At 39.9% G+C, this 11,971-nt stretch overlaps 1 protein-coding gene across 1 annotated transcript in view; it reads right to left on the reverse strand.

Moving 5' to 3' along the window:
• The window catches only part of ADGRA3 (adhesion G protein-coupled receptor A3), a 104,042-nt gene that overhangs the window by 34,180 nt on the left and 57,891 nt on the right, over nucleotides 1-11,971 (reverse strand). Inside the window, exons 12-13 of the mRNA XM_019525823.1 lie at nucleotides 6,366-6,567; nucleotides 2,278-2,427 (exon numbers count right to left, since the gene is read on the reverse strand). Coding sequence (XP_019381368.1) covers nucleotides 2,278-2,427; nucleotides 6,366-6,567 — 352 coding nt within the window. The remainder of the gene's footprint in view (nucleotides 1-2,277; nucleotides 2,428-6,365; nucleotides 6,568-11,971) is intronic.

Raw genomic sequence — 11,971 nt, forward strand, 5'->3', positions numbered from 1 at the left:
ATGCATCACAAGCAGGGCCAAGGAGGTGATCCTCCCCCTCTACGCGACACTGGTCAGGCCGGAGTTGGAGTACTGCACCCAGTTCTGGGCGCCACTCTTCAGGAGGGATGTGGCCAGCATTGAGAGGGTCCAGAGGAGAGTCACTCACATAATCAGGGGGCAGCAAGGCAGGCCCTACAAGGGGAGGCTACGGGACCTGAATTTGTTCAGCCTCCACAAGAGAAGGCTGAGAGGGGATCTGGTGGCCGTCCACAAACTGGTCAAGGGGGACCAACAGGAAAGTCCCTGTTCCCCCAAGCGCTACTGGGAGTAATGAGGAATAACGATCATAAGTTGACTGACAGTAGATTCAGGCTACAGATCAGGAGGCACTACTTCACAGTCAGGGCAGCTGGGATCTCGAACCAACTTCCAAGTGAAGTGGTGCTCACTCCTATCCTGGGGGTCTTCAAAAGGAGGCTAGATAATCACCTAGCCAGGGTTGTTTGACCCCAGCATTCTTTCCTCCCCATGGCAGGGGGTTGGACTTGATGATCTGCTCAGGTCCCTTCCGACCCTACCAACAATGAAACTATGAAAGAAATTTAAAAATTTCTCAAAAGCAAAATAGCATTAAATTTTTTTAATTAAATTTAAAACCAAACTAAAACAATACACTTACTACTCTTTATTTTAATGAAACATTTAAAATGACTGACATCAATTTTAAAACTAAATAATTAAAGTAATTTCAAAGATCCAAACATTCATATACCAGATGAATAGATGAAATGTGGATGTCATGGAATTTTCAACATAATGATTCATTCCCCTAATGATCTTATTTCTTAATCTTAGCAGGGTTTGAAGCTATCATTCTCCCCTCCATTTTCTAATGGAGAATAATCCTTTTCTAGTGGCCACCTGACAGGTACAAGTCACACTGTTTATATATAGCAGAATATTTAAACTGCAAAAGCTCATAGATATTCAATCACCACATGAAAATATTTTTAATAGCCAATCACAAATTTAAATTTTAATTGACTCAAAAATCTGGATAGTATAAGAATTTGTATATAGTAAAACTTGACAACAATAGTTTTACTTCATACAAGTGAAGATTGTTAATTATTTTGAAAATTCATATTTTAAAATGGGTTAACACATCTTTCCAATATACCAACAAAGCAAACAAGGATGAAACAGATTTCACTTAAAGTGGTAAAAACAGAAACAAACCACCTCCCAACAATTTACTAACAGAGAAATTTCAGGTACTATTAAAAAAACTACTTATGAATTTAACTGAGAGTTTTATAGTTTTTATTGCCCTCAAATATAGCAGCAATGCCATGCTGCATCAATCCAGATTCAGTAAGTTTAGGTAAAAATACAATTCCCTTATAATACAATAAATACTGCAGCAATCTGTAGCATATTAACCTTTAGGTTAGCTAAACTAAGTAATAACTAATTTTAATGAGCAACTTTTCTAATGATTTCAGACATAAGAATGAACTTTAAAATAACTTAAATGTGTTATATATTTAAAAAAGAACTAGCCTGTAAAAATTGTCTAAGGAATTTTGCAGAAAATAAATTACTGTCTTCTTTGTATTCTAATTATATTGTGTTCAAATTCTATTTGTGTTCTTGTGCAACAAGTTTAAAACTGCTCCACTATGATCTCCTATTTTCAAAAATGCACAGTATACTGAAATTAATAAAACCTCTGTTCAGTAGTGAAACAGTTTCTAACCAGAGGGGAATGTTAATTAGCCTATTTTTTCCACATCAAAATAAGCATTCTCTAAGATTTTATAGTCATGTTTTATCCTTTACCTTGCAACATACAGGAATACTGAGAAACCTTAAGAGATACAGCTCAATACTGAATAAAGCCAGGCTATCATGGTGGGGGGGAAAGATAAGTCTCTTTTATTCATTACTGAGAGGATCTCTGAGGTTTTCATTATTCATCTTTTGGCATAAAAATATTCCAATGAAAACCTGCATGACCCACTCTATATTAAATAAAAGCAGACTTACTATACCTATCTCCCTGCTCCAATGCTGACCAGAGGTTCAGAGAATGCTATCAGTGCGACTGTGAAGTCTGAGATCATGGTCAGCAATTTCAAGGACCTACTAAACAAAAAAATGGAACAGAATCTGACACACCACTAACTGATCTACTGAACCTAAAGTTCTGAAATTTTACTAGTCAAAACACTTTATAAGACTAATATCTAATTTTCCAACCTTAAAATGATCATTCACATCAAGATTACTTACCTCTTTATACTTTTCAGCAAATCTTCCAAATTTTTCTATCATTTCAGCTACAAAAATAACATCCATCTTATCAGAAAAATTTGCTGCTTCAACAGTGTAAGCCAACAACTGTCTTGCTGTTGCTACTGCATTAGTCAGGTTGAGTGGCATCTATGTAAAGAAACAAGACCATTTAAAACAGAAATATAAAATCCAATCATACAATCTCAGAAAAAAATAACTGCTTTGTGGTTCATAATTAAGACACAGTGAAAAAATTCCAATTTTTTGATAAAGCACAATTATTTAATTACCTCCTCTTTAATGCTTATTTTCTTACATAAATCTAGGCAAAACTGTGTTCCAAAATTCCTAGAGCATAAAGATTTGTATCCTAGGCTAAATATAGACAGTCAAGAAGCCCAAGGCTGAATCATTTGAACCTTCGCAGGTTAGACATTCACTTTTTTATTCCACAAATGCAGCCACATGTCTGCAGTGGCCCAGGTCAGAAGCCGGGAGGCGCTAGACCACACCTCAGTGCTCAGTTGGAGCACAGCTTGGGCCAAGGCTAACCTGCTCACCCTGCAAGGGGGGTTTGCAGGGGAGGTGCAAAGCACAGTGTAATGCTGGGGGACTGTGAGTTAACTTGCATCTGGAGGGGATCTGAGAGAGAAATTCAAATCAACCAATTTAATTTACCGTATTACAGCACACAGGTCAGCACAGTGTACAAGTCAACCCCATTTTTCTGATCCAAACAGTTAGGAATTTCATAGAGCCACTGTGTAAGTCGACCTAAGTCTTTGGATCAGAACTACAGGGTCAACTTACACTGGCCCCTGTGTGCCCTCAGTGTGGGCCAGGCACCTGGGGGTGGACACATGCCACAGTGCCACATGCAGGGGATGGGGCCAGGCTCAGTGCTTGGCTGGTGCAGGCCCATCCTCTGCAAGCAGCATTGCCTGGGCTGTGCCAGCAAAGCGCCAAGACTGGTCCCATCCACTGCAAGCAGCGCTGCTGAGTGCTGAGCCTGGCTATGCCAACTTAGCTGCTCGGAGGGGACAGGACCAGGCTCAGCACTTCACTAGTGCAGCCCCATTCCCTGCAAGCGGTGCTGCCTGGGCCACACCAGTTGAGCACCAAGCCCAGTGCCACTCGCAGGAGATAGAGCCATGGGAGCCAAGTCTGGTTCTGTCTGCTGCAAGTGGTGATGTTGAGCACTGAGCCTGGTTCTGGCCCCTGCGAGTGGCAGTGCTGAGCGCCAAGCCCGGCCCTGTTTCCTGCGAGTGGCACTGAGCTTGGGGCTTGGCTGGCATGCTCCATCTCTTGCGAGCAGCATTGTGTAGGCTGCGTTGAGCCTGGGGCTGCTTACAGGGGACGGTGATACAGTGTAGAAGTCAAGGTTGAATTTTAAGAGTTAAAAACTGGGCTTCAAAACCGACTTATACACTGTGAAATATGGTAAATCAGTTAAGTCCGATAGTACACTGATCCAGGTTTATCTTAAACCAGTTTTGGACATTTTGAAAGTGGTTTATGTGCACTGAACTTCTGTTGTGTTATAGATATGAACCAGTTTCTGATAACTTATACCAGTTGATATGTAATTTTTGTCCCTAGCCCTGGAGAGAAAAAAAATGTTGAGAGAGAAGCACAAAGGGAACATAAAATTCATTAAAATATCTGGAATCTTAGAGGGAAAAAATTAATCTGAACAAATAACCAGAACATTTCCCTCAGACTTAAACATAAATAAATAAAAGTCAAGGTACCATTCCTACAAGTACTAAGCAGGGAGACCCCTGCAGCCTCATGCATTCCTTTTGGACATCCACTGGTTGTGTACAGATATATTGGCCAAGTCTTTCTGCAGTTCATTGGTGGCTTAGATGTACAACTAGCAAAATCAAATTTCAGAGTTCACAAATTTTATATAGTTTCTTAAGCTTTGTGCTTTTAGTCCATTCATTCATATTTCATAAAAAGATCATATTCATAATATGCAAGTCCTAGGACAATGCATGCCATTCTGTTTGGTTAAACATTTCTATAACTCTTCCTCTGCAGCATGAAAGAATTCCCTTTAAGATACAAGTAAATACAGCAGGCACATCTGAACTTTCTATTTTAGACAGCTATCCCTTTCATTTTTGGAGACAGACTTTTTTGTCCAATTTAAGCAAGCCAACACTAAAAATATAATGATACACCTAGTATTTTCTTAAAGACAAAAGTAGCGTGGCAAAACCAAGCTCTTGCTTGGTATGTAAATTATTTTTTACATCATTATAGCTCCTAAAAGACTCAAAAGTGGACTGTGTCCCATTGTGCTAGGCCATGTACAAATATATTTTAAGAGACTGTCTGACCTCACATGACAAGGCACAGAGAATGAGAAAGGAGCACCATCATCTTCTATGTTATAGTTGGGAAACCGATGCACAGAGAGATTACGTGATTTCTCCAAAGCCACAGGAAGCATGAAGGACTTCAACTTAGATACCCTGATTTCCAGCTGATGTTTTCATGCTAGCATTTGAGTAAATGTGGTATCCTTAACTCCTTTGAAGAACTACTCTTAATGGTTTTGCACATACCATTTTAGATTATAGTTAATACCAAACAGCAGAGAGAGTGTTTTAACTGCCAATGGAAATCTATCTTGAGTTTTAGGAATGATTCATCTGAAGCCATAATCATTAGTAGAATTATGACTGATGACAACTGCCTGGCAAGTTCAGCAAATTTCAGTGAGGTTTCAATTATGCCTAATGGACTAATTTTAAGGAGTCCTTCTCCCTTCAATCAAAAGAGGGTCTCTGGCCTTGGAAAATACACAAAATAGCAGCAGACCCTCATTTGTTTATCTTCTTGAGAAAAGTAAATTGTGTTTAGATTTCAAAAGGTCCAGAGTTATGCACCTAACCTTAATTTGTAGGATGCATCTTTTAGTAATAATATTAGAGATACAATTTAATATTAGCAAGTTTTGTTCTAGCTTTAAGGAGTCTTCTTTTCCTTTTTGATTTTTTTTAAATGAATCTTTCTGGGGCAGAAAAAAAGTCTTGAAGGTTTACCATAAATATGTAAGATCAAGACCACTGTATTTGGTTTGGTTTGTTTTCATGTTATTTAAAATTTACTTTTCTGAACAAGGATTACAGAATGGATTTACTCTGTTTGTAAAAGGCTAATCATTTCCAAAGTTTTGCTATCTAGCAAATGATCATAATTCACTGAAAGGATAATAAATGAATTTCCATGTACTAGCAAAGATATTTTAAAATGTAAATTTCTGTCTCAAAGAGTAAGGTGTACTTATTTACAAGATTCCTGTTGGTATATATAATTATTGCTTATTATGATGGAAGGGAACCATGTCCAGACCTATTCAAAGCAGTGTTTTTAGTGAACGATTATCCCTTAACTGACATTATAAATCCAAATGTGGACAAACATTATTCCTCACTGCAGCTTACTATGTGGAGTGTCTACATTTGATTTTTAATTGCATTACCTTGCATTAACAGACAATCAAATCAAGTATAATAAAACCACACCCCAATCTACACAGGGCCCGAAAATACATCAAGACCAAAGACTATGGAGTGAAGAGTTTACACTTTTTAAGTAATTCATTCTCTGTCCCCTCCATTCCTCTACATATTTTAAGCATATTTCTAACTACATAGCAATTAAATGATTTATAATCTCTAAATTTTATGTGCAACCAAGTGATGCTCCACAGTGATCCTGTGTGATTAAATGAGAGAAAAGCCATAACTATAGCACAGGATTAAATATTAAAAGGCCTGATGTCACTTCTTGTGTCTTGGTGAGGGATATTGAGATTGCTAAAATTCCCCTCCTCACTCTGAAAGGAAGCTAAACCAAACTCTTGTGTAATCCTGCAGGTTCTAGGGTTAAACTAGAAATCAAAATAATGTGAAATCACCATAAAAGAGAGGCACAGACAAAAATCCAAAATCAAGACTCAATGTATCATAATTACTGTCAGTATGGAAATTTTTATTTTATTTTCATGGAGAACTTCATTGAGTTTATTTGAAACTTTATTTCACAAAAAACAGAGAAGTGTAGGTTACCTGATTAAACATATATAGCACTCGAGTGACATCATTCGCATATTGGCACCGAGAATAGTCTTCTTCTGCCCAGAATCCTCCCCTATCACATCTGCGCCAAGCTCTTCTCTCATCCTGAGAGCTGCCAGGATATATCCCACTGCCAGCAGAGTAGCGAGTACACAGTAGGTATGCAGTGATGCCTGCCAATGTTCTAGGCCACCTAGAGAGTTGAAGGCAAAAAACTAGACAAATTTACATGACAAGTAGAAAAAAATTGAATAAATAAAAGAAATAAGCACTACGGCTCCAAATAAATAGCATACTTCAAAATTAAATATCTCCAAATTATTTAAAAGACCACCTTGGCAAGCCTTCTCTATTTGCAAACTGTGTCTGTATCCAAATGCTATAAACAAAATGAATTCTAATCTTGGTATCCCATTGTTTCAGTTCGTTCATGAGAATGCATACTGGGAAAAGGTAAAAGTTATACATAAATTCACAAGAAAGGTTGAAGACAATTTTGCTACAAAAGGGAATTAAGTAATTATTTTAAAAGATTTCCAGACTAATGGTCTTTAAATGAATGTTAAATATATTATTGGATGTTCTGGAACTTTTTCCATTCATCTGTATCAGCACAACTTTCAGATTTACTTTATGCTGATTCCCAATCAATGGGAATTTAAAGAAAGAAAGGAGAACACAACTGGACCAGTACAACCACTAACTGGGAAAAAAAAACCCCAAAACTACATAACTTTGATATTGTCCAATCAAACTGATGTCTGTTGTCACAGTAAGGAGACAGTTTTCCTCTGAGAACCTCTGACCTATGATGTCAAGCAAAAAGAAGAAAGGGGTTCTTGAAAGGAAGCAGGAGTTTTAACTTCTGCTGGTCTGAGACCATAAGGAAACTGTCTATCTTCTCTTTTCTTACTCCTCTCTAATCAAGTCAGATATTACAGAAAAAATGAAACTACAATAAGGGTTAATTACAATCATAATTCACTGCATCAAAACTGCACAAAGTATTAAAATATGCAAATAACAATACTAACAATGAATGGTTAAAAAACAAGGAAAAATCTGTCATCTTCAGTTCTTCAAAACTATTGACTGAATAAATTAGCTTAATTAAAATGCAGCCATTTGCTCGAAAGTGCAAAAGGAGTCATCAGTTGACCACCTCAGCTTTTCCACTTGGTATGCAAATCAAACTAAAGCAAGTTCTCCTTCACCAGAACTGAAATTAAAGTTAAATCCTAACAGGTTAAACCTCAACCACTTTCTCCTAAAGCTTCAAGGGTCAAAACAATATTATAGCTTTAAAAATTCCTACGGCTAAGTACATAAGAACTCTTTCTAGGTTTATACTTAAATATACAGTAATTTACTGAAATGTAATTAAAGCTACATCTAGTTTAAAATAATCTCAAAATGTGTCTAAATTTAAGACAATGTTTGGAGAAAGAAGGAATGAACATCCTGAAGAACAAAGAAAGGAGGTAAATTAAGAGTCACTAGTGCAGTATAAACCTTTGTGAAAGCTATGTCTCACTATGGAAGTAGGAACCCCTGGAATGGGTTAAAAACAGATGAAAGAGATGGTAGCCACTGGTTTCACTGGTACCATAAGAGATCAACTTTTATGTGGCACACAGTGGAGTAAGATGCACCCTGGAGATCAACACATGCAGACTGTGAAAGGTTAAATGACAGGCCCCCAAATTCCTGACTGGTTTCTCCCCACCATATTGCTCTGGCTGCAACAGTGGCAGGAGCATCTGGGCTACTCTTCCTTCTCCAACTGCCCCTTCCTGTCCCCACCCCAGAGTGCAGGGCAGCGTGGCAGCCTGGGGAGCAGAGGGGGAGCCTGGAGTGCATGGCGCAGCAGGAAGCGTTGCAGTCACGCAATGCACCGGTGCACAAAGTAGTGCGGAGGGAGGCTCACAGGTGCAATAAGGAAGTGTGAGCATGAAGTGCACTGGAAGGGTTTGTGAGCATGCTGTGCGGTAGTGGATGGAGGGCCAGGGGTGTGTGTTGCATAGCAGTGTGGGGAATCATGGGCACATGGTACAAACACATGGTGCATGGATTGGGAGGAGGAGAAGGGGTTGGAAAACATGTGGTGTGCCAAGGGGAAAGGTCTCCCAACACATCTGTGGGGTGTGTGGCCCTGGGGAGCTGTGGCTCACTGGTGTGGCCCCACCGGTAACGCCTCCAGCTGCTTGGAAGTTGGACAGTCCTCACATAGATGGTTTCATCTATAGAACTAAGACTTCTTCCACCATGGTGTGGTGTTCCAGAAAGAAGATTTCTGAATAGAGTTAGGATACACATAATGAAGAGGGGAAGCACATCTTTGCATAAAGTTTGTTAATTTAGTAACGAGTGCTTTAAAATAGGTTCAACAAAGAATGGACACAAGAGCCCTATGATAAGTAAAAAGCAATGCCAGCAAAGAGGAGGCAACATGGGGCATATTGACAAGATTGTAAGAGGGAAATTAGCAGGGCAGGCAGATAGTCATGTAAGCTACTTATATACTAATGCAGTAAGTATGTCAAATAAGCAGGAAGAACTGGAAGTCTTAGTACACACAAAATTATGATGCATCTGGGATAACTGATAATTCACATTACTGGAGTACTGTCATAGGTATATCTTGTTCACGAAGGACAGACGTGGGGAAAAAAGGAGAAGGTGTTACCTTTTAAATTTAAGACACACACACACACACACACACACACACACACTCTACACCCCTACCTCCCCGCCTCTCCCAGGTACAGAACAAAGTGGAAGGCAAGTCTTTTGAAAGATTCTGGGTTACAGTAAAAGAGGAAAACAGTAAGTGTGGTATCATAATGGGTGTCTACCATAGACCACCAAGCCAGAAGCAGATGGAAAGGCTTTTTAAACAAATAACTAACCAATGTACCCAAATCATATGGAATTGTGCAAACTTTACCTGCTAGCAGGTAATACAGCAGTAAACAGACAGTTGAACACATTTTTGGAGACTGTCATGGACTTTTTGGTACAGACAACAGAGAAAACAAATAAGACCTCCTTTCAATTAACTGCTTACTAATAGCATACTTAATTGAGAAATTGAAAGTGGAAGGCAACGTAGAGTGACAATAACCATGAGATTAGGAAGAAAATCAGAAAAATAAAACAATGGACTTCAATCCAGAAGAGCTGGTCATACCCTAAACAGATGTTATTAAAGGCATCTTAAGAGCATGCTATTCTGATGCAAAGAATGACTAGGAAGCAAAGCAAGAGACAGTCTTAGCTAAACAGCAAACTCTTCAATGACTTGGAACTTGAAGAGGAGTCTCACAAAAAGTGAAAACTTGCCCATACTACTGAGAATTATTATAAGAGTGTAGTATGGGTATTTAGCGAGGAAAGTAAGAAAGGCCAAGGCACAAACTGAGTTACAAACAGCACGGGACATAAAAGGCAACAAAAAAGCTTTCTATAAATATATAAACAAGAAGAGAAAGACCAAAGAATGCATAGATTCCTTACTGAAAAGGGAGGGAAACCTAATAACGGATGAATGCAGAAAAGGGTGAATTGTTTAATGACTTTACTTCAGTCTTCAGTCAAAAAAAAATAAACTATAAGTTGGCAGACACAGTTAGCATCAAGGATGGGGGAAGGAGATAATCAGTTTGGAGTAGGGAAAGAACAGGTAAGGGATTAAAGAAGCTTGATAATTTCAAATCAGTAGGGGTGAATATGTCTGATCTTAGAGCCATCAAGAAAAGACTGAGGCAGTTGCAGACACAGAGAGTAAAAGGACGCACAAGGAAATTAAATACCATTCAGTCTAACCTTGATACCCAGAAAGATACTGGAGCACATCATCAAGAAATCTGGTTCTAAGCACCTTGAGGATAACAAATGACTGAGTAGCAGACAACCTCGATTAGCTAAGGGTAAATTATGAATAACCAAAGTGACTGCCTTCCATGAGAAAGTAACAGGATGTGCATATTTGGGGGGATTTGGTAGCAGATGTGGTAAACCTCACTTCAGCAAGGCTTGAGCTGATGTTTTATGACATGCTCACAAAGTAAGCTAGGAAAATACAGTCTAGATGGAACCATTCTAAGGTGAGTGTATAACTGGTTACATGTTCAAAGAGTAGTCATTAACGGCCCAATGGGGAAGCGTCAACTGGAGGTCCCCAGACATCTGATACTTTTTAATATCTTTATTCACTTGGACGATGCAACTGACTGCATACACAGTAAATCTGCAGATGACACCAAGATGGTGGGGTAGGAGAGACTGGAGAACAGGAGTTAGGAATAGGAGAATGGTTCTGAAATTAGCTTGATAAGTTGGAGAAATGATGTGAAATTCAATAAGATCAAATAAAAATTACTGCACTTAGAATGGTACAAGCAAAGGCACAAATACTAATTGGGATATAACTGGATTAGGCTGCAGGTACAGCAGAAAATGAGCTGGAAATTATGGTTGTATTGCAAAATATACATGAATCAACAGTGTGCCATTGCTGAAAAAGGGAGCCAACAGCATGCAATTGAGTATTAACAGGAATGTTGCTTGCAAGTCACAGGAAGTGATTCTACCATTCCATTCTGCAATGGTAAGGCTTCACCTGAAGTACTGGACCCAGTTTTAGGCATCAAACTTGAGAAAAAAAATCTGGATAAACTGAAGAGTTCAATTTTGTCAGGAGAAAGAAAGAAAAAGACTGCTGGGGAAGGGGCTTGATAAAAGTACCTAGATACAAAAAACAAATGTTATAAAGAGCACAGTGATCAGCTATTCTCTATGACCACTTGTAACTGGGTGGCCCATGCTCTTAAGTGGAGGCAGCTAGCTTGACTGAGAGGCTGCAGCTGTGTGAGGGCTCATGAAAGAGTGGCTCATTGGGAGTCAACCCCCCAGCAAGCAGAACCAGAGGGAGGTGTGAAGGAAAAGCACTAGAGCTGGGAGACTTCTGGGCTATGAGGCGAGCAAGCCTGCTGTGGGAAGGCTGAAACCCTAGGGCACCCCTTTCAGTGTCCAGGACAATAACGTTTTTTGTTTACTTGCTTTATTTGTTAGAAGACTATATTACTGAAGCTTGCTGAGAAGTGCTTAGGGAGCAAAAGCCTGATTGAAGAGGCTCTGCGGTGCCAACCTGCTACACCATGGTAGACAGTAGGGGTGCAGAGATAGAGATTTTTGGAGCCGATACCAATAGCTAATTTTTATGGAGGCATATCGGTTGATACCAATCCAATTTTCGATACGCAGCCCGGCAGCCTGAAGAGCAGTGTCTGGCTGGTAAGTCTGTTGTTGTGGAAGCGGGGGGGAGGGGGCTGGGCCAGGCTGTGCTCATGCAGGCAGTGGTGCTGGGAGGGAACTACGGGGTGGGGGGAGCTTCAGCCACCCCAAAATGTGCTGTAGCCTCCCCAACCCCTCCCCCCAGCAGCACTGCCTGCTCTGCCCCAAGCACAGCTCTTCCTCACCAGGAAGAGCCTGGCACAGCCCTGGCCCCAGCCCATAGTGGCATCCCAACCCGCTCCACGCAGATCCCAGGGCACATGCCCCTCATGCCCACCCGGGGTGTGTGCGGTGGCAGGAGC

The sequence above is a fragment of the Gavialis gangeticus genome, unplaced genomic scaffold, assembly GCF_001723915.1.
Source record: "Gavialis gangeticus isolate Ggan-Ray unplaced genomic scaffold, GavGan_comp1, whole genome shotgun sequence".
Lineage (NCBI taxonomy): Eukaryota > Metazoa > Chordata > Crocodylia > Gavialidae > Gavialis > Gavialis gangeticus.